A 25,018-nucleotide genomic window follows, 5' to 3' on the forward strand; every position below is an offset into this window, starting at 1 on the left:
CCATGTATATGACATGTCCAGAATAGACAGTCCAAAGAGACTGCGGATTAATAGTTACCAGTGACTCAGGAGAGTAATGGGAAGTGCTGCTAGTGGGTGCAGGGTTTCCTTGTGGGACGGTGAGAATGTTCTAAACTTAGATGGTGGTGGTTGTTGCATAACCCTGAGAATTATTCTAAAAACCACTGAATAAATACACTTAAAAGAGTAAATTGGATAGTATATAAAGTATATGTCAATAAAGCTATTATTTAAAAAATGAGCATTAACAGGTGAACATTTGTAATTGATTTTGATGATAGAGAACACTAACTTGGAGCCCTGATTTAGCAACTGTTATTTACCCCAAAAAGAATTTCATTTTTCTCATTAGCAGACCAGTGTTACAAAAAATGTACTGAATTATATTTTGAATTCTATCAGTAAATGTGAAAATTTAATTTCTCTCTTTTTGGTAAAAGTACCTCATTATCCCCTTGATTTATCCTCTTGGCCCATGAAGTTTAAAGTATTTACTATTTTGCCTTTGGAGAAAAAGTGTGCTAGCCCTGGCTTCAGCTCATTGCTTCTGCCGGTTACTCCCCTCCTTCCAGTCCCAGCTCCTCTTTCAGACGCCGCTTCCCTGACCCTTCCTTCTGCAGGAAGCCTTGCTTAAACCAAGCCAAGGAGCAGTGCGCCTCTTTTGTTTTCCGAGTGCTTCCCACAGCCTTCCCACCAGCAGCAGCCATGCATCGTTGTTGCTCCCAGGTCTTTATCCCACACTGGACCCTGGGGCTCTGGCAGGCAGGGACTAGCTTGTGTGCATTCTCGTAATCCCTGGTGCCACAGGAGGGAGTGGCAAGAAATACTCACAGCGATGAACAGCCAGGACCTGCAACCAAGATTACTCTACCCAGCAAAGCTCTCCTTTAGAATTGAGGGTCAGATAAAGAGCTTCACAGACAAGAAAAAGCTAAAGGAGTTCATCACCACCAAACCAGTATTACATGAAATGATGATGGGTATTCTTTAAGAAGAGGAACAGGAAGAAGGAGATGGAGAAGGAGAAGAAGAAAAAAATAGATAAAAAATACGAACAAGTTGCAATAAACAATATCTATCAACAGTTGAATCTAAAAATCAAAATAAACTAACAAGAAATCTAATGAACAAAATAAACTGAATAATAAAATAGAATCAGCGGCATGGAAACATGGAACAGACTAACAAATCTCAGAGGGCAGGGGGGTCGAGGGGTTGGAAAAGATTAACCAGAGATCTTACATGCATTTATGCATTACCTGTGGACACAGACAATAGGGTGGGGAAGGCTTGGGATGGGATGGGAACCAGGTGTAGAGGAGTAATGGGGAGGGGGAAGGGGAACATCTGTAATACTCTCAGCAATAAAGATTTTTTAAAATATGCATATTTGAGATGTTTGGTCTGTGTTGTCAGGCTGCCCTCCAGAAGAACTGACCGCGTGTCCATGTGAATTTTGGGGGCGGGGGAGGCGTGCCGGAGGCAGCTGATCAGTGATTCTCATATTGATGTTTCTCTCTCCCTCTCCCTTCCTCTTGAAATCAATAAAAATGTTAAAAAAAACCCACAAAACTATTAGGACCTTTGAATGTGTGCTACCTCTGCTGGGCTATAATATAGCTTCAGTAGAGAAATCTATAATAATAAAAGCATAACATGCTAATTAGTCCAGACGACCTTCCAGACGAAGCCGGGACTGCGAGGGAAGCCCAGGTCCCAGGTGCCTGCTGGCAGCCAGAGGGAAAACCGGGTCCCAGTTGCTGGATGGAAGGCCAGGTCCCGGGTACCAGAGGGAAGCCGGTGCCGGCAGCTGAGGGAAGGAAGGCCTACTCTTGGACGAATTTCGTGCATTGAGCCTCTCGTATGGTTATAAGGCTCAGTAAAGAGAAAGCCAGTCTCAGAGCTCAAACAGAAAGGATTCCTGCTTTGAATAATTACACAAATAACTTCTCTACCATGTTTTATGCACTATGAACAACAGAAAACTCTAACAGTTCCCCTGCCTTCAGAAGCGTGGAATCTCCATGGTTACGGTTCGGTCCTCTGTTCCTGTGAAGGCCAAGCCCTATCTCCAGAAGATATCATTGATAAGAATCGCAGGTTTCAGGTGCAGCCCCGCGAACACGTCAGATGGAAATATACTGATGGTTCTTCCTTGGCCCTCACACACATTTTCCCTTGGAAAATGGAATAGACACCACTCAGCCAGAAAAGATGGTTTTCAGGTCGTTAACCCTGCAAACATGCCTAAGAAATTGGGTAAAAGGGCGCTAATTCTGGTGAGTGGGGAGGAAGGATGGACCTTCTAGCACTCTCATCTGGTGGCATCAAAGTAGTTGTATTGTTTAAAGGAAAACCTGGTTTAGACAGTTGCTGGTATATTATTTGATCTTAAAAGGTCTTTTGAATGAATTGTTATGCTTTTCCTTTATTCCATCTCATTCATTTATATCTATTTCCTCAGGGCCCTGGAGGCCAAGTCCTCTTCTAGATAATATTCTTAATTTTTTTTTTAATATATTTTTTCGATTTTTTACAGAGAGGAAGGGAGAGGGATAGAGAGTTAGAAACATCGACGAGAGAGAAACATCGATCAGCTGCCTCCTGCACACCCCCTACTGGGGATGTGCCCGCAACAAAGGTACATGCCCTTGACCGGAATCGAACCTGGGACCCTTGAGTCCGCAGGCCGACGCTCTATCCACTGAGCCAAACCGGTTTCGGCAATATTCTTAATTTTGACATTGTGTGTCTCTCCTATCTTTTTTTCCCTTGTCTCTCCACTGGTTTTACTCATAATTTATCAAATAAAAGCTTTTAAAAAGACAGAACAGCCCTGGCTGTTGATAAGTGGTTAGAGCATCGGCCTGAGAACCAGAGGGTTGAGAGTTTGAATCCTGGTCAAGGGCACGTACCTGGGGTGCTGGTTCGATCCCCAGCCCTGGTTGGGCGCATGGGGGAGGCAGCCAGTCTATGTGTCTCTTTCCCATTGATGTCTGTTCTCCCACCTCTCTCCCCGCTCCCTCCACCTCCTCCCTCCCTCCCTCCTCCACTCCCTCCTTTACCCCTTACACTCTCTCTAAAAATCGGTGGGAAAATATCCTCAGGTGAGGATTAATATCAACAACAAAAGACAAAACAAAGCAAATCGATTAAAAATATTAAATTTTGACAGTCCCAGTCTAAGGAAATAGCTAAGTAAACCTAACATCTTGGAATATTATGTAGCCCCAAAGAATTTGTAGTAACATGGGGGTAATGTTCACACTATAATAAGTTCAATCCAATTAAAATTATACTAACAGTGTGAATTCACCTCTGTGTTTTAAAGCATAAGAAAAGACCCGGTGAAGAGACCAGGTTGTTGTAGTGTTCACTGGCGGTAGGTCATGGGTGATTTGCCTGCTTTCTTCCTACTCTTCAGATTTTCTTCAGCTTCTTGTAATGGGCATAAAGATAGAGGGAAAAATAAACTTTAAATACGAACAAAATATTTTGTATCTGTTTTTTGTTGTTAATCCTCACTGGAAGATATATTTTTTCCCCATTGATTTTTAGAGAGAGTGAAAGGGAGAGAGGGAGGGGGAGAGAGAAAAGAACATCCATATGAGAAAGACACTTCACATGGTTGCCTCCTGCACACAACCTGACCAGGGATCAGACCCACAACTCAAGCACATGCTTTGACCAGGAATCAAATCTGAGACCTTTCAGTCCTCAGGCGATGCTCTAATCACTGAGTACAACCGCCAGGGCTGTTTTTTTTTTAGACTACAAGATATAGAAATAGGGATTTAACCATTTAACTGTTAAATCCTGAGCACTCACTATTGAAGAGTGGGAATTATAGAAGAGAGGACACTTAATTGTGTATGTAGTTTTGGACTCATACTAAAATTTAAGTAATACTTGAATTTATATACAAACTAGAGGCTCGGTGCACGAATTTGTGCACTGGTGGGGTCTGGCCAGCCCGCCCCGATGCGGGGGAGGTCGGCCGGGGTGGGGGTCGTGGGCAGTTGGCGGGCTGGCTCTGCCCCCTGGTCGAACTCCTGGTTGAGGGGACAATTTGCATATTAGCCTTTTATGATATAGCATGTCTGAGTTGTTTATTAGCATTTGCTATAAATATGTGGGTCAGATTTAGTAAGATCATAAATAATAAATCATAAGTAACCAGTAATCTCAGGCGTAGATACCAAACCAGTGGGTCATCCTGAAGTGTTCTGATTGGTAGTGTTCTGTGGTCACTTGGTTAGTGTGTACCAGTTTATGAACTAATATGCTTAGTAGGGGATGTATGTGTAAGTATGTGCGAAATAGTGTATGGAGCTTGTTATTTATGCTTGGTCATTGAAACTTGTCCAATCTTACTTTAGGAGAATGACATCTTCCTGGGCTGGGAAAAAGGAGCTTACAAGAAATGGGGAAAGAGTAAGAAGAAGTGCTCAGATCTAACTCTGGAAGAGATGAAAAAACAGGCTGCTGTCCAGTGTCTTCGATCTGCATCCGATGAAGTAGGTTTAAAAGTTTACAAGTATAACATCCTGACTCAAACCTTAGAAAAACTATCTACTTGTTATCTTACCATGTAACATAAACATTATTACTTTTTTCTTTATGGTATTTATATAATCTATTCTTTTATATGTATCATTGTAATTAGAGTATACACAAAAATTTTATATTCTTTTCTCCATTTAACATATAGAACATCTTGTTAATATATATCTTTATTCCTTTTAGTGTCTAAGTTATATTTCATGAAATAATACTCCAACAGCAATATAATACACTTTTTATTGCTGGATATTTAGCTTACTCTTGATTTTGTTGTTGTTGTTATGCTCTCCAGGATATTTTCATGTGTGACTTTTTCCTTGGTTTATATTATTTCTTTTTCAAAAATTTTTTTATCCAAGGATATCTTCTTATATAATAAAAGGCTAATATGCAAATCAACCAAGCGGTGGAACAACCAGTCGCTATGATGCACACTGACCACCAGGGGACAGATGCTCACTGCAGGAACTGCCCCCTGGTGGTCAGTGCACTCCCACAGGGGGCGTGCCACTCAGCCAGAAGCCCTGAGTTGGGCTCATGGCTGGCGAGCACAGCAGCGGTGGCGGGAGCCTTTCCCGCCTTTGCAGCAGCGCTAAGGATGTCTGACTGCTGGCTTAGGCCCGCTCCCAGACTGCAAGAGGGCACAGGCCGGGCTGAGGGACCCCCACAAGTGCACAAATTTTGTGCACCGGGCCTCTAGTATATATATATTTTCTGATATATTTTTGTTGATTTCAGAGAGGAAGAGAGAGGGAGAAAGAGATAGAAACATCAATGATGAGAGAGAATCATTGATCGGCTGCCTCTTGCATGCCCCCATTGGGGATTGAGCCCACAACCCAGGCATATGCCCTTTACCGGAATCGAACCCGCGACCCTTCAGTCTACAGGCTGACGCACTATCCACTGAGCCAAGCCGGCTAGGGCCATATATATATATATATATTTATTTTTTTTTTTGAATATATTACTGATTTTTAGAGAGGAGGGGAGAGGGATAGATAGAAACATCCTTAAGAAGCATCTTTAATCAGCTGCCTCCTGCATGCCCCCTCCTGGGGATCAAACCTGCAGCCTGGGCATGTGCCCTTGACCAGAATTGAATCCAGGGACCCTTCAGTCCACAGGTTGATGCTCTATCCACTGAGCCAAACCAGCTAGGGCGAGGATATGCTTTTTTGCTTTAAGAGAAAGAGAAAGAAACATCTATGTGAGAGAGAAACATTGATCAATTGTCTCCCATATACGCCCTGACTAGGGATCGATCCAGCAACATTTTAGTGCACGGGATGATGCTCTAACCAACTGAGCCACCCGGCCAGGGCTATATCATTTCTTTTGTATGTATTTCTAGAAGTGGAATAACAGTTCTCTAACATTTTAAAAACACTGTATTTGCTTCTGATTTATAAATTTTTGTTTGTATATTAGAAAATATTATGATTATTTTATTAGTCTTTTAACATCCCATATAATAAAGAGGTAATATGCAAATTAACGCTCATGCCATCACAAGATGGCTGTGCCCACAGCAGAGCAGGGTTCCCATAACGAGCCATCAGTAGGGACCTGAGGCTGCGTGGTGCTGGGCTGGGGCGGGGGACCTGAGGCCGCGCCCCCCCGCCGGCGGAGCTTGACAGGGGACCTGAAAGCGCGCCCCCCGCTGCCCAGCGTGCGCTGGGGGACCTGAGGCTGCGCCCCCCACCCAGCGGGGCTTGATGGGGGTGGGGCCGGCCGATTCTGGATCTCGCCTAATGGGGGTGGGACTGGCAGGGTCTGGGTCTCAAGTGATTTCGAGGCACGTGCGGGTGGGCGGGGACTTGACTCTGAGTCCCACGACTCAGAGTCCCAGACTCTGACAGAAGGAAAATTTTCATATACATTTTACTAATTTTCTTTAATCTCTTACACTTTTACTATAGAGAAAGGGTAAATAGCAATATTAAAATATTCCTCTAATTAATTCCCTTTTAATGTGCACAAATTTCGTGCACCGGACCACTTGTTTCATATAAAATACTTCTCATGGCCTTCAACATTCTGAAATAACAAAGTAATTTTAGAATATAATCATCTATTTAAAATTAGTACTATGAATTCTTGTTTTATTACTCACTGTATGATGCAATCTCTATCATAATTACTTAAAAATTATTTTGCTTTACCTTTGAGGTAGTGTACGATACCTTTATAATGCAAAAGTTAATGGAGAGTTAGAAAAAGCAATTCTTTTTTTTTTTTTTTTTTAATATATTTTATTGATTTCAGAGAGGAAGGAGAGAGAGAGAAACATCCATGATGAGAGAGAATCATGGATCGGCTGCCTCCCGCACACCCTACACTGGGGATCGAGCCCGCAACCCGGGCATGTGCCCTGACGGGGAATCAAACCCTGACCTCCTGGTTCATAGGTCGACGCTCAACCACTGAGCCGCTCAACCGCTGAGCCACGCTGGCCGGGCGAAAAAGCAGTTCTTGAGTTAAGTGGTAGAATCTTAGCATTTTTTCCACCTCCAGCATGTTCTCACTAAAAATGGGTATAATTTTTCCCTGTATTTTATATTCTGTTTCATTGAATGATTTATCTGTTCACACACCAATACCTTAGTATTTTACTTTGTGGTTTTTTGTTTTGTTTTTTAATATATTTTTATTGATTTCAGAGAGGAAAGGAGAGGGGGGGAGAGAGAGAGAAACATCAATATGAGAGAATCATTGATTGGCTGCCTCCTGCACGCTCCCTACTGGGGATCAAGCCCAGGCATGTGCCCTTGACTGGAATCGAACCCGGGACTCTTCAGTCTGCAGGCCGATGCTCTGTCCACTGAGCCACACCAGCTAAGGCTCCTTTGTGTTTACGTCTGTTGTTTTTGTTTGGTAGTATTCCATACTTCCTCCTTCTGTTTCCTCCCCCCCCCCTCCCTCTCTCTCTCTCTCCCTCTCTCTATCTCTCTCTCTCTCTCTCTCTCTCTATATATATATATATATATAATTGTTTCAGAAAAAAGGAAGAGGGACAGAGAGATAGAAACATCAATGATGAGAGAGAATCTTTGATCAGCTGCCTCCTGCACGCCCCACAAGCCAGGCATGTGCCCTGACTGGGAATTGAACCAAGACCTCCTAGATCAGAGGTCAACGTTCAACCACCAGCCATGCCGGCCGGGTTGTTTCCTCTTTTTTTTAAGCTGTGTGACCTGGTGTGGGGATTTTTGTGTGGTTACCATTATGTTTATAGGAAATAAAGTTGTGTATAGTACCGTGGTGTTCTTTTTCTTTTGAGTGCATCTTCATCTTCCTTTGCCAATTCAGATTTTTATCCCCTCCCCTTTTATGTTTTTGTTGCCACAAATTATTCCTGTTTATGCTGTAAGTTTTTTGGTGATGTTATTCGTAGTGTTGTGATCTTATGTTCTTTATTTTAGGTAGAATAACTCCCTTGAATATTTCCTGTAATGGAGGTTTTCTGGTGATAAAATCCCTCAGCTTCTGTATGTCTATGTCTGAGAATGTCTTTATCCACATTTAAAGGATAATTTTGCTGGATATATTATTCGTGGCTGGTAATTTCTCTCTTTCTGACGTTTGAATATTTGGTTCCACTCTCTTCTGGCTTGTAGGGTTTCTGCTGAGAAGTCGGATGAAATTCTGATAGGTTTTTCTTTGTAGATCACTTCCTTCTTTTTCCCTGGCTGCTTTGAGAATTCCTCCTTTTTCATTAATTTTTGGCAGCTTTAATACCAAGTGCCTTGGAGAGAGCCTCTTTGGACTGAGGTAACTAGGTGTTCTGTTTGCTTCTTGGATTCGAGGCTTTGATTCTTTCCATAGGTTTGGGAAGTTCTCACCCACCATTGTTTGAATAGGCTCTCCATTCCATGCTCCCTCTTCCTTCTCCAGAATTCCTATAATTCTAACGTTGCTTTTTCTGATGAAGTCAGATAGTTCTTGTAGAGCTCTTTCATTTTTCTTTATGTCCAGGTCTCTCTCTCTTCTTCCCTCTGCGTCATTTCTAGATTACTGTCTTCAATATCACTAATTCTTTCCTCCATCTGGTTGGCTCTGTTTTCTAGTCTCAGTAGTTCACTCTTAATCTCTTTAATTGCATGCTTCATTTCTGAGATTTCTGATTGGTTCTTGTTAAGTTTTAATCTCTTTAGTAAAGTACTCCTTTTGTTCATTGATCTGCTTTCTGAGTGCATTGAATTGCCTGTCTGTATTTTCTCGAATTGTTGAGTATTTTCAGAACTGCCATCTTGAAATCTCTGTCATGTATATCACACATTTCCATGTGTTCCAGCTTGCTTTCTGGGGAGTTTTCATTTTCTTTCCGATCCTCCTTGTTACTGTGGTTGTTCATGGTGTTTGGTTCTGCTTTGCTTAGGTTCTTTGCTTTTCTGTCTGTATTGACGAAGAGGTCTTTCTACTGCTTTCCAGTAGATGGTGCTGAATCGCAAGATTTTTTACTCTGTGACCTCCTCTTAACCTCCACAGCTTCCCCAAGACACTCTGCTTGGTGGGGTTTGTTTTACCTTCCCTGTAATGGCGACCCCTGACCTCCATGGTGCCCAAGCACCCCTCCTGGGCATCAGTCAGAGGGAAAGTGCAGTTCGCCTGCATCAGCTCCTGGTTTACAGAGAACACGCTCCGGGACCCAGCTCCAAGGACAGCGGGAGGCGAGGGTTGGGAGTAGAAGCAGCGGCAGGGCTCTGTGGTCTGTTTCTGTTTGAAACACGGCGTGGAGAGCCGCACGGCAGAGCCCTGTGCCCTGTCAGGCGTCTGCTGCTCAGACACTGTTCACTCCCGCGCAGCTCGCCCTGCTGGGCTGCCTGTGCAGCGCTCCGTTCCTCCGGGCCGCGAGCTCCAGGCTGCCGGGCTGTCTGCGGCCGCCTGCGCGTTCCTCCTGGTTTTTCCCGGGTGCCCACCTTCAGATGTTCCCATGCACGCGTCTCTCAGGCGTGCTTCTGTGTTGAGCAGGGATTTCTCTGTTGAATTATAGTTGATTGACTTGTTGACATTTCAATAGGGGAGGCCAAGGGCTCTCTCACGCCGCCATTCCTCTGAGGTCACTCTCGCATTCTTGAATGCCCTGTGGATGTGGTATACTATTAAAGTGTAATTTTTAAGGTTATGTAATAGTTTATATTATAATTGGGAAAGCAAATAAAGTTTCTCATTGGCAGCTCCAAACGGACAGTTTGGAGCACCTGCCCGGATGGGAGGGGACGCTGCTCTTTTTGCTTCTCACTGGCTAATACGATAGCCCAGGGGTCGATTGATTAACATGCACACACACGTGGGATGCTGTGATGGTCAAGGACAGGAAACAGACGCCTGGTGGGTCAAGCTTGCTTTTTCTTTTTTTAAAATATATTTTCATTGATTTCAGAGAGTTAGGGAGAGGGGAGAGAGAGATAGAAATATCATTGATGAGAGAGAATCATTGATCAGCTGCTTCCTGCATATGCCTCACTGGGGATCGAGCCTGCAACCCAGGCCTGTGCCCTTGACTGGAATCGAACCCAGGACCCTTCAGTCTGCAGGCCGATGTTCTATCCAGTGAGCCAAACCAGCGAGGGCTAGAGCTTGTTTTTAGGCACAGAGTTAAGCAGTAAGTTCATTGTTTCTTTGCTATTAAACAATGAGAGCAAGTATATATACTTCTGTGTTGTATTACTATCCAGGACAACTAAATGACAGGTGTGTGGAGAAGACAAGCATGAGAAAGAATATCTAGTCCCTGGTTGTGTGAAGGTTGTAGCATGCAGACTGTTAGACAGCCAGCAGCCTTGGTGCTGAAGGCAGAGGCGGAGGCGACGCCCGAGGCTCGGTGCTCTGCCCTGGGACTGGCACTGGCTTCAGAAACAGTGACATAGGCCTGTGTACAGAGCCGCCTGCAGCAGCGCGCGTGTCAGCTGACGCTGGGGTTAGGTTCATGATCTGGAGGAAGTGGAATAAAACGGCCATCCTCATCCCACCTTGAACATTATGGTAAGCAGTCTTTCCAGTGGCATTGTGTAGGAGGAGCGTGTTTATGACTAAGAGCTGCCATGGGCTGTAAGAGTGGTTTAAGGAAAGAATAATTCTCTTTTGGCCCATTTCCCAGTCTCCCTCCGTCTCGTCTCCCTAGTGAAAGCTGTGAACTGATGTGGATAGAATGTAATTATCATCGTTACAATTAACTGTTTTCATGTAATCTTGCTGCTTAAACTGCTCACACTGTGTAACGCCCGTGTTTCTTGCTTAGGGTGTCTGTAAAACTTGTGCTGAGTCATTCTGAGTGAAGTCAGTGGGGCGAAGTTCTATTCTTAGCCCCTGCAGGCCCAGGCGGGCAAAGGGGAGCGGTCCTGTGCACCTGTTCGGTGCTGCCCACCTAGGGAGACTCAGTGCCGTCCACGGCATAAGGACAAGGTTCTACAAAATACATTCCCTTTCCTTGTATATGGCGAAAGATTTTCTTTCCTCTAGAGAGAAAGAGAGAATTTTAAAGTTTAAAAGTTTACATAAGTAAAAGGTTATTTGCTTGTGCCTGTTTGCAACATTCATTTTTCTGTAAAGTTGGCTCTTATTCTTACCCTCCCCATCCCCTCCTCCCATTCACCCTGTTTCTGCACAGGGACTGGTGTCTTGCCCGTGACCCTGAAAGGAAAACGGGCCGGGCCGCCCGGGCCGGCCTGCTCTCTGCTGCTCCTCGTCAGTCATGAGGGCTCGTTTCGGAAAGAAAAACCACCTTCTTTTCTTCAGACCATGAGCTCCTCAAGGACTCAGATGAACTTTTTGTGATTTTTCTTTTTTAAATGACTGACGTGTTTCCTTTTTCTTTTGAAATTGATTTTAAAGAGAGGAAGGGGGAGAGAAACACCAGTTGGTTGCTCCCTCACACGCCCCAGTCGGGGATGAACCCACAACCTGGGTATGTGCCCTGACCAGAAACCAAGCCCTCTGGTATGTGGGGGGAGCCCGCTGGCCAGGGCTGCGGTTTTTCTTCATACGAATTTAGCACAAAACCCTGTGACGTAGGCAGTGAATAGGATGGTGACGTTCAGCTGTGCGGAGGGCACGTGGGTCCTTAGGCTGCCCCATCAGCAAGATGCTATGCCCCTGGGAAGACAGTGATTTTTTTCAGTAAGTGCCATTGAATATACTTAATTAGTAAAATATGAATATTAAATTGGGTCTACAGATGTATAATGTTTAAACTTTTGTGTTCATTTAAATATCGATAATGTATTTCTTTTGAAACATGGAAAATTAATTTCTTTATAAAACCTTCATATTAAAGCAAAAGAAGACAAATACCTGGTTTCTACATACCCGGCAGCAAATGAATGTGAGTTTTGTTCCCACACAGAGCTCTGGGATCGAGACGTTGGTGGAGGAGCTCTGCTCCCGCCTGAAGGACCTGCAGAGCCAGCAAGGTGAGCGCTGCCCCAGGCCTGTCTGCGCAGGCGCAGTGGTCACCAGGACGGGGCGGGGGCGGAGGGGAGGCCTTAGGATGGAGCCAGCAGGAACCACAGCGGTGGAGAGTCTGTGTTCAGCGTGTCTCCAGGCCGCGTGGGACAGCCCTCCGCTGTCACCTGAAGGGAGACCCCTGCTGCTGAGGGCACGGCCGCAGGTGCCCTGGGAGAGAGCAGCAGCACTTCTCTTCCCTCCTGTGCCCTGCTCACACCTCCCTGCTGACACCAAGGCTTGTTAATTAGGTGTCAACACTGAGTGCCGCAGCTCTGGAAGAACTTCTGCTTTGACTCTTGAATTTTGCGGGGAAGGCAGGCTTGACCACCTCAATAAGCCATTTGGACTCATGAGCCCTCATCACGTCTTTTCCCCACTTTTCTGTAAGCCCATACTAAGATTAAGCACCTTTATTTTCCTGGTCCTCCTCATGCTCATTTTGCTGCCCACCAAGTCTTGACCTTCCTGTTAAGGGCGTGGTTGGTTGGCTTGTGATTAATTCCTGGCAGGGTCTTGCGCTAAGCTAAGGGACTAGCCCTTTGATTCTGTTCTAGTGGGAACAGCCCTCGGCCATCTAGATGCTAAGTGACGGGTTGCGAATTGTGATTAAGAATTTTCTGTTGAGATTAGCATTAGTCAAGGTGAGTGGGTATAGAAAGTCCGTGAGTGCAGAATTTTGTGAGAAAATATTTTTGGAATCTAAACAGATGTTCTTTCTTCCTGGTGTAATTAACAAGTACCCAGGGGATTTCAGTTTCTCAGTCAGGTGCCTCCAGAGCACTGGCTCGGTGATGAGACGAACAAGTCTCACCTCAGCCGTCTTCACGGGGTGTAGCCAGAGTCTTCCCGCTGGCACGCTGCAGAAATAGGTTGTTATTACCAAGATAAACTGCCACAGAAGCCTAGTAATTTCTGTTAAAGTTCGAGAAATGTTTAAAAACATGACAAATCTTTCTCAATTTTTGTTTCCCAACAGAAGAGAAAATTCACAAGAAGTTAGAAGGGTCTCCCTCTCCAGAGGCAGAACTATCCCCGACAGCAAAGGATCAAGTGGAAATGTATGTAAGACTCGTTTAGCCACAGAGTGCACATTTGTTAAAACTGCATGGTTTACAGTTTTGTTCATCGTCTTGTATGTAGTTTCTTATTTTATAATTCAGGGAACATTGAGCACTTATTTGCATATTTGACACGGAATTCAAAGGCGAATAAGATTCTATCCTTAACATACATGTTGAATCAATATTTGTGCAGTGACTGAAGGAAACAAGGTGATTATTTGCGGTCCATTCGTGTCCTGTGACCACTGAAGCTCCCACCATCCTCCGCGGCACGGAAAGGCGCTGTGCTTGCCTTGTGGCACACACAGGGAACCGGTGCCACTGCCGGCTCCGGTCCTGGCCTTGCCAGACTTGTTCGCTAGAACTTTAGTTCTTTCTCTGTAATGGCTGGTATTAAAGTCAGCTGCATTGTAAGCAGACTGCTTCATCATACATTTTATTTGAATCTTCTGAGCCGCTAAGACTTAAGGAAAGAGTAGCATTGGGTTGGTTTGTGTAAACCTGTGATGTCCACCACGGTGGCCTAAGCCACGTGTGGCTGCTGAGCCCTTGAAATGTGGCCACTTCAAAACGAGACGTACTGTGACTCTAAATGCCAGCAGGTTTCAGAGACTGTGTAAAAAAGAATGTAAACTATTCTGTGAATATCTTTTAATACCAATTACATGTTGAAGTAATGTTCTATATCATGGTTATATTTGGCTAAGTAAAATATATTATTGAAATAAATTTCACCTGTTTCTTATACTTTGAATGCGACTCCCAGAACATTAAAAATACACCTGAGGCACACGGTATGTTTCTCCTGGCTCTGCTGCGGACTGAGCGGGAAGACGCCGCATGGGCCCTTGTGAGCGTGGCCTTTCGTTGCTTCACGTGTGACCTTGACTGTTGCACCCAGAGCGACAGTCCCCTTGGTAGCCAGCCTGCCCCGGAGTCTTCCTTTGCATTCTGTCCCGCTGTGAACTCTTCTGGGCTTCCAGTTTCCTAGCAAACTCAAAGCTCTTCTCCCACTTTTCCGGCCTCTAAAGCCCGCCTCCCGAGGTCCCATCTGCACCGCAGGTCGCTGTCTAAGCAGGCTCCGGTCCGGGCACATCTGTGTCCCCAGGGCCCTGCACCTCACCGGTGTCCTCTCTGCACTGCTTCCTCTCTGGACCGTGAAGGCGCCCTGTGGTCCACCTTCTCTGATTGCCCCAGGCCTCGCTAGCACCTGGTTTGCACACTTGCGGACCATAACCCCTGCTAATTCTGAGGGTCTCCTTAATGCCGCATTGTGCTGTCTCCTGAGAAAAAGCAGTAATGACGACAGTCACTCAAGAAGATGCTAGCAGGACTCATTTCACATGCTAATTCCTTCCTCCTCACAACTCTGTGAGGTAGATACTGTTACTAAAGTGACATGCTTGAGGTCACACAGCTAGAAATGGACAGCCAGGATTTGAATTCGGGAAGTGTGGCTTCAGAGTTTATGCTCTCACCTGCTTGGCTATACAGGTTTTCAACTTCATCCACTCCCAGCCTCACAAAGCCTGTGAGGTAAGTCATGTCATCACCACTCCACAGCTGAGAAAAGACGGCCGCGGCATAAGTAAGTAGCTTAAAGCCGCGGCGGAGTGGGTCCTGAGCTGAGAATGACATTCAGGCATCTCTGATCAAAAGATTACATTTTCCCACAATATCGTATATTTCACTTATGGCTTCTTAGTTAAAATTCAGACTTTGAAAATAAAACTCATTTTACATATTTTAATATTCTTATAATGCTTATCTCGGTACTTGGCACATTGGACTAACTGTAAAGGCTATTTACTGTGTTGGTAATTATTTAAAAGTTAGTGACTCATGGATAACGTAACCATTGACTGTTAAGATGGACGTCCCCATCTTCCGTCTGGTCATGTTTACTAGGGCCAGTACATCTCCGTGCCCTGCCGAACTCTCTGGCTGTCTTGCAGGTACTACGAAGCGTTTCCCCCGCTGTCGGAGAAGCCCGTGTGCCTGCAGGAGATCATGACCGTGTGGAACAAGTCTAAAGTCTGCTCTTCCTCCAGCTCCTCGTCATCGTCCACCGCGCCCCCAGCCAGCACAGACACGTCCCCCAAGGACTGCAACAGTGAGGGCGAGGCCAGCAGGGACAGAGGCGAGGCGGCGCCCACCGCCGTACACGCGAAAAGCCTGAGCAGAAGTAAAAACGAGAAGGAGAACAAGTTCGGGAACGGCACGATTGAAGAGAAGCCCGCTTTGTACAAAAAACAAACCCGACACAAACCCGAAGGCAAGGCTCGCCCTCGCTCCTGGTCTTCCGGCTCCAGTGAGGCAGGCTCCAGCTCGAGCGGCAATCAGGGGGAGCTCAAAGCGGCCGTGAGGTGCGTGCGAGTGAGACACAAGGCGCGAGACCTCCGGAACCGGAGAGGGCGGAGCGGGCAGGGCAGGCTCCCGCTGAAGCAGGGCGAGAGGGCCGAAAGGGGCACCCACGGGGGCGGCGGCGGCAGCAGCAGCGGCGGCGGCTCTGGCAGACAGCTGTGCAGGCGGGCCAAGAGACCATTGAAAGAGGTGGGCAGGAGGGACGCGGACGGCACGGAGGACAGAGACGTGCACCTGGACAGCAGAAACGACAAGGAGTACAAAGAAGAGCCACTGTGGTACACCGAGCCAATTGCAGAGTATTTCGTTCCTGTGAGCAGGAAAAGTAAACTAGAGACCACGTACCGGAACCGACAGGACGCGTGGGATCCGCCGGCTGAGGTGGTGGGAGAGCTGTCTGACTCGGTGCACGGTCTTTGCATCAGCAGCAGTAACGTTCATAAAGCATACCTCGCAGCGGGTACTTTCATCGATGGCCACTTTGTAGAAATGCCTGCGGTTATAAATGAGGAGATTGACCTCCCTGGGACCTCGTTCTGTTCTCTCCCAGAGGACAACAGCTACTCGGATGATATTCATCTATCAGAGTTAACACACTTCTATGAAGTGGGTATTGACCAATCCATGTTGGATCCTGGTGCCTCAGAAACAATGCAAGGAGAAAGTCGGATTTTGAATATGATTCGACAGAAAAGCAAAGAGAGAAGCGATTTTGAGGCAGAATGTTGCATAGTGTTAGATGGGATGGAGTTGCAAGGGGAACGTGCAATATGGACAGATTCCACCAGCTCCGCGGCCGCCGAGGGCCAGTTCCTGCAGGGCCTGGGCCACCTGGCGCAGTTCTGGGAGTGCTGCTCGTCCAGCTCCGTGGATGCTGACGGCGAGAGCTTCGGGGGAGAGTCTCCGATCAGACTCTCTCCCATCTTAGACGGCGCAGCCCTCAATCCGCATCTGCTTGCTGGCAATCAAGAGCTCTTCTCAGATATTAATGAAGGATCTGGTATAAACTCTTGTTTTTCAGTGTTTGAAGTGCAATGCAGTAATTCTGTTTTACCATTTTCTTTTGAAACACTCAACTTGGGGAATGAAAATACAGATTCTAGTGTGAACACGCTTGAGAAAACACAGTCCAGACTGCTAATATGGACCAGAAATAGTGCCTTTGAAGAAAATGAACACTGTTCTAATCTTTCCACAAGAACCTGTAGTCCATGGTCCCATTCAGAAGAAACTCGTTCAGACAATGAGACATTAAGTCTCCAGTTTGAAGAATCCACGCAGTTTAATGCAGAAGATATTAATTATGTAGTTCCTAGAGTCTCGTCAAATTATGTAGATGAAGAACTTCTAGATTTCTTGCAAGATGAAACTTGCCAACAAAACAGTAGAACTTTAGGAGAAATTCCTACTTTAGTTTTAAAAAAAAAATCGAAACTAGAATCTGTCTGTGGTATTCAGCTAGAACAAAAACCAGAGAACAAAACCTTTGAAACCACGCACGTGCGCTGTGGGAGCAGCCCGGGTGGAGACGGCTACAGCCCAGGGGTCATGAGAGACATCTGGACACAGCTGGCGGAGAGGAACTCCGTGGCGCTGGTGGAAGTCGAAGGAGCTGCTGATGAGCTCTTCTCGACAGACGTGAATAACTATTGCTGCTGTCTGGACGCTGAAGCCGAGACGGAGCCGCTCCGGGAGCCCAGCAAGGCCGTGCAGAGGTCGGAGTACCGCCTGTGGGAGGGGCAGAAGGAGAACCTGGAGAAACGAGCCTTTGTTTCGGGCGAGCTGTCCAAGGTGGACGGCGGCGACTACACCACACCCTCCAAGCCCTGGGACGCGGCCCAGGAGCAGGAGAACGCGTTCATCCTCGGGGGCGTGTACGGAGAACTGAAGACCTTCAGCAGCGACGGGGAGTGGGCGGTGGTGCCGCCCGGCCATGCCAAGGGGAGCCTGCTGCAGTGCGCGGCCTCCGACGTGGTGACCATCGCCGGCACGGACGTCTTCATGACGCCGGGGAACAGCTTCGCCCCCGGCCACAGGCAGCTGTGGAAGCCCCTCGTGTCCCTGGAGCAGAGCGACCCGCCGAGGCCTGGGGAGGGCGGGTTCAATAAGGGGTTTTCCTTGGTCTTCCGTGAAGACCTCCTGGGAGCTTGTGGCAACTTCCAAGTTGAAGATCCGGGACTCGAATATTCATTCTCTTCCTTCGACTTAAACAATCCGTTTTCACAAGTTCTTCACGTGGAATGTTCCTTTGAACCCGAAGGGATTGCATCTTTGAGCCCTAGTTTTAAACCGAAATCCATCCTCTGCTCTGATTCCGACAGTGACGTGTTCCACCCCAGGATATGTGGCGTCGACAGAACCCAGTACAGGGCCATTCGGATCTCGCCTAGGACTCACTTCCGCCCCATTTCCGCTTCTGAACTGTCCCCTGGAGGGGGGAGCGAGTCCGAGTTTGAGTCTGAGAAAGACGAAGCCAGTATTCCCGTTCCTCCTCAGGTTGATGCGTTCGAAGATCCACAGGCAGATCTCAAACCCCTGGAAGAAGATGCGCAGAAAGAAGGCCATTACTACGGAAAATCTGAACTGGAGTCGGGGAAGTTCCTGCCCAGGCTGAAGAAGTCCGGGATGGAGAAGAGTGCGCAGACGTCCCTGGACTCGCAGGAGGAGCCGGCGGGGCTGCCGGCGGGGAAGCAGGCCCAGTGCCTGGAGTGCGGCGGGAACGAGCCCCCGGAAACCAGTGCGGAGAGCTCGGAGGCAGATTGTAAAATAACGGCCCCGTGCGAGGAAGAAGTTAACCATTTCTGCAGCTGCAAAGCAGGTTGCCAGCTCCCTGCCTGTGAAGATGACCCGGTTCCTTGCGGACCGCTGGAGGAGGTATGTGTCCATGTGTGGGTGTCCGATTCAGGGGTTTGACAGACTTTACCCCAAGGACAGGCAAGGAAGGCTAGCGGTAAATTATTGGGGAATGAGTGTAACTAGCTTAAAATTGATCATCCTTATGGTTTTACATAAGGACTTAAAATGGACTTGATGTTTATAAACTTAAACTAGACATTTTATGCAGAGGAAAGACATTTAAAAATAGTGGGTCTAAGATTCTCATGTGTTGTATTAACATGCATGTATTTTGCTTAAAGCCAAACCTAGTATGTAAGCGTTACAGCTTCCAAAGTTGATGAGTCAGAGACAGGGTGGCTCTTTACTCTTCAGGAGGTGGTTTTGTTGGCACTGCGGGAGTGGCACCAGGTGCTACAGCAGTGGGGTCAGACCACCTCGGTACTTGAGTTCTGGCTGAAAAAGAATTCCGAGCCAAACTCTAAGAGAGCGTTTATTTAGAAAATCACAGGTAGAAGTAATTTGTAGAAGAAATGTGCTTAGGAAACAAGTTATAGAGGGAAAGAAAGGCCCTTGGGAGCTTAGAAGTGAGGAAGGTGAAGGTGCCATGCTTGGGGGGTGGGAAAAGGCACAGCCGTGCTCCCTGGGGGAGAAGGTGCTGGGTCCTCACCCTAAGGGTTTTAAGGGCGGAGATTGTAGGGGAGGCCCCAGGGGAAGATCTCAATAGAATATCAGCAGCTTTCCAGGTGTGTCCTTCAGGGTCAGGGTCTCCACTGATGGATCGGCGCCAGGGCAGGGGGTCATTATCTAGTGCGGCCGGTCCTGAGGTCAGCCGTGGGGTTGAATGTCTGATTTTGCTGCTTTTCTGGTCCTGAAGCTAAAATACAACTGAGGCCTAGATATTAGCCTAAGGAGGGAAGGTCAGGGGTCTCAACTGGATGACCAGAGGCATGGTAGGTCAGGGGGTCCAAACCGCATGAGCAGCGTATGCCAGGGGAGGAAAGCTCACCCTGGGGAGGAGGTCCCACCCTACAGTTGTCTGTTGCCAAGCACCCAGGGCTTTCCGCCCTGGTGACCTTCTGTAGCTGGCCCATCGGCCTCGCTCTGCCCATGTCTAACTGCCCTCCACACTGCTCTGCAGAAGTAGCAGCGAGTCCCTCTAACTGCCTCTCAGCATTGAAGTCCGTGGAACCTGTATAGCGTTCTCTGCATACATGTGGTGCATGTAAAACTAGCCCGCAGCTCACGGGCAACCCGACAGCTTCCACAGAACCTCTGCGCAGGCACCTCAGCTCACCCCTGCGCATGTTCCCGAGGCTGATGAGTTGTCTGTAATCTGACGAGGGAGAGCAGGAGTCAGTTAATGGGAATCACTGTCCCCTCTGGGCTCCTAGGTGTGTTTGAGCTTAAATTCATTGCCAGGAAATACCACTTAAAGCAATCGCCTGCTTCACAAGAGTGCAGTGGTCTGCCCACTTCCGGCCATTATTCGGTAGAGCAGCACCTGGCCTGCGGGAGCAGCTGCTCAGCCATGGCACCGGCGCCCGGGAGCAGCCGCGAGTCGCCTTCCTCCCATGTGTCCTGCGCACTCCACCACCTTTGGCACATCTGAATCCTCCCCGTGCCGGAGCCTCAGACCCTCCTCCTTCCCTGGCACGTCCCGAGCTCCTCTCGCCCCTCCCACGGCACTCCCCGCCCACCAGAAGCAGTTCTCTCTTCATTGTCCCTGCATCGCATGCCTCTTCTTTTATTGCATTTGCCATTCTTCCCGAGTCACTGATGTACTTCCTCTCATTAGACTGAAGCCCCTTTGCAGACAGACCGGTGCCTTCCTCATTTGTCCATCGGGCCTGGGTGCGGGCCTGGGTGCATGTGATGGCAGGAAGCCCCAGGTGACAGGAGTGCTGCCCTCATAGCTTGCTGGATGTCCTTAGAGAGACTGAACTGAAACACAGAATTCCTGACTTGCTGAGGACAGAAACAATGTTGCTCGCCTTTGTTTACTGCCCACTTCTCCTCCTTAAACATTCCTTTATGTACTTTGTATCTCACCTGGCTCCAGATTGGGAAGAAAGAAAAGGAGGGAAGAAGCGATTCCACATCAACCACTACACTACCATATTCCTCGCTTGCTAGTATGTTGATGTATTTACGTGTTATCAGCATTCTGGGTTGTCTGGAAGGTTCTAGCACCAGTACAGTCCTCAGAGGACATTGCGGTCGCCTGTCAGTGTAGGTGTTGTTGGTACCATCAGCCCTGTCTCTCGGCAGCGGCACCACAGGTCAGAGCTGTCTGAGCTCACTTCATAGACTCGTGAGGGTGGAGAGGGGCCTGAGGGACCGCATGGCGTCAGGCTGGGCGAGCCCGTGCCTCCTCTCTCACCGCCTGGTCAGCCTCGGAGCTGCTGCAGGGCCTCCCCTGCCCTGGGCGCCCCGCCATGTCCGAGCACGTGGACTACACATGCAGGATTTCTAGTAGAATGGGTGCCCAGGAGCATGAATTACTATTCTTTTCCGAAGTTCCAATCAGCAAACATTCATCGCATACCTGACAAGGCGCTGTCCCTGCCCCGAGGAGTCCGGTCTAGTCCAAGACCACGTTGTAAACAGATCACTTATTGTGGTTGAAGCAGGTCATTCATTCATTGGTTCAAGATCCAACCTTAGAGGGAGCGCACAGTGAGGGTCCCTCCCCGGCCACAGCCACAGCCACGAGGGGTTCTGGGGTCTCTGAGTGTTTTCCACATGTATATGCAAGTGTGTGGTCACATCTATTTCCCCCTATTTGTTCTTTTTACTGAAATGGCACTTTATTCTAATGCCCCTTCCTTTGTTTCTGCACACTATTCCGTTGTGTGGATGTACCGGGATTTGCCCGGCGGGTCCCTTATCTTCAGGTAATTTTAGGCTGCATGGCCGGGGCAAGGCGCCGGGAGCACAGGATGCTGGGAGCCCAAGGCGCGCCCTCGCCCCCGAGAATCAGGGAGGCATCTTAACAACCCGCGGGCCCAGGAGGAAGGAGGCCGGCGCACAGGCAGGAGGGACGGCTTGGGCGAAGGTCAAGAGGCTTGAGATGAACTCCTCCACATGTGCAGGCCCTGCCTGCAGTAGCTCCCGGCTCCTGAGGGCCAGCAGAGTGTGTCGCAGGACACTTGTCACCTGCTCGATTGCCGCCTTGGAGCCCTGTACTTCGAAGCACGGAACCGAGGCGGAGGCCCGGTCATAGAACAGCACATACTTGTTTGGCCAAGGTCATGTATGTCAGATGGTCACTAGACTCACCGTGGCGATCACGTCCTGGGTCTGTCCATGTTGAGTAACTGTGTCGTGCAGCCTGCAGGAGCCTGCAGTTCTGGAGAGGAGGCCGTGGGGCAGGCAGGGTGCCGGGGCCAGAGGCTGATGGGGTGGCGCCCGGGGCCGCCCCACAGGTGCCGGCAACCATGTGACCATCCCCGCTGCTGTGCACCGCGTGCCGCAGAGACCTGCAGCCGGTCCCCTGTGGCTGCCAAGGACACTAGGTCCAGGGGGTAAGCACCTGTCCCAGATCCCCGTCTGAGGGACAGAGCCGAGTTCTCGCTCAGATTTGTACTTGCTGTCGGTAAAGGGAAACTTCAGCCAGCCAGCGTCGGGTCTGTCAAGTCTCTCGTTGGTCCCTGTTCTCTCTGCAGCTCTTCATTTACACTTCCTTCTTCTTCTGAAGAAGAGGCCATGGGAGGCTTGCTTTTCCTTCTGTGACCGCATAACTGAGACAGACTGTGGCAAAGTCAGTCCAGAGGAACCCCAGTCCTTGCTCTTCACCAGAACCAGGAACACGCAGCGAGTTTAACGGAGCCTCTGCCCCTTCCACCTGCTGAGCATTCCTGAGCGCTGCTCATGGCTGGCGGTGCGGGCTGGCTCTCTGGCTTCAGTTGGTGTGTCTCTCTCTCTCTCTCTCTCTCTCTCTCTCTCTCTCTCTCTCTCTCTCTCTCTCTCGTCCCTGTGAAGAGCCTGTGATGCCGGGTGCTGCTCGGTGCTGGCACAAGGAACAGCGACTGCGGCCGATGCTGTGGGAAGGGGGAGGGCTGGGTAAGGCTCGGTGGCAGGAGGAGGAGTGTCCGGCAGAAATCTGGTGGCTGGCAGGCGTCCGGTGCAGGGCAGTTTCAGGAGAGGCCTGAGGGAGGACGAGCTGAGGCGCTGTCGGGAGGCGTGAGGTCGGGCAGGTGCCGGCTCGTCCAGGCGGTGCTCTCCCAGCCTCCTCCTCTTCCTCTCACTCGAAAACAAACGGAGGTCGAGTTAATGCATGAAGCAGACTTCACTTAAACAGCATGGGCCTCTCCGCTGTGCGACCTAGAAGCTGCAGACAGCTAAGCGGGAAGACGTCCTAGAACAGCGCATACTCGTTTGGCCAAGGTCACGTGTGTCAGATGGTCACGAGACTTACCGTGGCGATCACGTCCTGGGTCTATCCATGTTGAATAACTATGTTGTGCACCTGAGACAAATATAATATTGTGTATTAACTATATATTTAAATACGTTTTTATTGGTTTTAGAGAAAGGGGGAGAGAGAGAGAGAGAGAGAGAGAGAGAAACATCAGTGTGAGAGAGACATCAGTCACACCCTGTCCTGCACACCCCCTATGGGGAATCCAAGCCCGAAACCCAGGCTTGTGGCCTGACTGGGTATTGAACTGGCATTCTTTTGGCGCACAGGACCTGGCCGGAGCTTATTAACGATATTAATAAAAAAACAAACCAGGAGACAAGGCAGCATAAAAAATAACGCTGCACATTGATTATGTGTTCACTGTAGCGTGAACAGGACAGGAAGTCCCTGCCATTGGGATTGCCACTCTAATGGAGGATGCAGAAAAAATTCTTCAAACTGGCAGAAACTGGCACGATCTTCACAGGTTTCAGCATGAGAGGGAGAGAGTGTGCTTGCTAATCAGGAGCTTTAGGCAGGGCTCTTCCGCGGGTCCACAGACCCAGTACCTGTGTGTGCCAGGTCCCCTACCTGGCGCAGAGGTAAATAAGACCTGCTCCTGCCCTTAAGAAGCGCACAGTCCGGCTCACTCGTACCCCGCCTCCACCTCGCTCCTGCCCGCCCTGCTCCTGGGTGGTGCCTGCACCCCTCAGCCTGCACTCCTGGCGTTCTGTGGCCTCGTTTGCATTAAGCCTCGCCTGGGCAGTCCCTCTCGCCTTGTTTCTGTTGCTCTAATCGTAGTGCTAATGGTCATTGTTCGAGGAAGCTGCAGGAGGGGATAGTGACGGCCAGCTGACACTGGGTGACCGCATAACTCCTTCCGTTTCAGATCTAGGCACATTTCTGGCAAGTTATGTTAAGCAAAAGTGAAAGCTTAAAGTGTGTTTCCCATTTAGGTAAACAATAAAAAACATCCCGTTGCTAAATCAAAAAGTTGTAGGTCTACAAAGTATTTTAAGAGAGTAACAGTCCTGTTAGAGGATTGGTGAGTGTTAGTTGCTAAAACAGATTTAAACTTGAACACTAATAACTGTCTCCTAAAACGGTGAGGATGTGTGCAGTGTGCACAGGCCTGTGCCCTGAGAGGGCCGGGGCTGTGGGTGGTGAAGACACCAAGGCCAGGCCTTCCCCGGGGAGAGCCTGTCCTCCGGCCCAGGGAAGGAGGAGCATGGCGGAGGGTTGCCCTGGCCACCAGCAGCCAGGATGCATGTGGGCACTGCAGCTGCCACAGACGTCTGATTGCCACCCCACGGACACCTGCTGCCTTGCCCACTGGCCACATTGCCCAGGCAGGTGGGCGGGATCTGGCTGGGGCCTGAGAGTCGCACTAGTCAGGGATGGAGCCTGGATTCAGATGGGTCCCCTTGGGGCCTGGTGCCACTGTGCAGGGCCGGGGAGATGCAGAGAGTGTATGGGTTTCCTAAGCCTCAGAGTTCCCCCTCCACCACCCCCACCCCCACCCCCCATTTCCAAGGCCATGTCCTGGTTTGAATCGGAATTGCTCTCAGCATTATTATTGGGTTTTTAGTCTCAACTTCCTTCTGGTTCTCACTGAAGCAAGTAATTCTGTTTTAAACACATTTAGGCCAAAAACTGGCTATAAAATTTCCTTCTGTCCCATTTCTTCTTTGACTCCCTCGAGCCTGGTGTGTGAAGAGGAGGGTCCCCCGTTTTCTGTAGAGCACCCACACCAGCAGAGACCCAGACCACCTGACGGCACTCCCAACGTCTACAACCTTCCTTACTTGGGGGTATTTGCTCTAATATGTTTTTGCCTTGTAAGAATTTTAGTGTCTGTGTGTTTAAAGATTTTTCATTCCACTTTCAATATACGTGCTTCTTAAGAAAAACTCTCTTTACATGCTGTGATCACTTTGGCTTTTTAAAATCCACCTTGTCTAGAACAGAAAAAAACAACACTCATCAATTTAAAAATACTGGGTTTGTGGTCCATAGTTAATGCTTGGATGCTTCCTTTATCCCGAAAGCTTGTAAACCTTTTCTGTCTGTGGTTGAATCTAAACAGTTTCCCGTGTTGAGCACTGATGTACAAGGAGTAAACAGAAGCCAAGAGAAGCAGAGCTGGTGGGAGAAAGCCCTGTACTCGCCCCTTTTCCCTGCGTCAGAGTGCGAAGGTAAGGAGACGCGGTTAGGTCCTCCCTTCACGTTTCTCATCCGTTAAGAGCAATACATGCTTTTGCTCTGAATGTCAGTCTGAAACAAATGAGGTGTCCGTGTGGCTGGCATGGCAGGCGCTGGG

At 48.6% G+C, this 25,018-nt stretch overlaps 1 protein-coding gene across 3 annotated transcripts in view; it reads left to right on the forward strand.

The window, feature by feature from the left end:
- Positions 1-25,018, forward strand: part of KIAA0232 (KIAA0232 ortholog) — a 71,459-nt gene that overhangs the window by 36,979 nt on the left and 9,462 nt on the right. For all 3 annotated transcript variants that reach the window (XM_054708231.1, XM_054708222.1, XM_054708236.1), the window contains 5 exons: positions 4,401-4,538; positions 11,933-11,999; positions 13,010-13,091; positions 15,050-18,332; positions 24,785-24,893. In XM_054708231.1, coding sequence (XP_054564206.1) covers positions 4,401-4,538; positions 11,933-11,999; positions 13,010-13,091; positions 15,050-18,332; positions 24,785-24,893 — 3,679 coding nt within the window. The remainder of the gene's footprint in view (positions 1-4,400; positions 4,539-11,932; positions 12,000-13,009; positions 13,092-15,049; positions 18,333-24,784; positions 24,894-25,018) is intronic.

This window comes from Eptesicus fuscus, chromosome 2 (genome assembly GCF_027574615.1).
Source record: "Eptesicus fuscus isolate TK198812 chromosome 2, DD_ASM_mEF_20220401, whole genome shotgun sequence".
Classification (NCBI taxonomy): domain Eukaryota; kingdom Metazoa; phylum Chordata; class Mammalia; order Chiroptera; family Vespertilionidae; genus Eptesicus; species Eptesicus fuscus.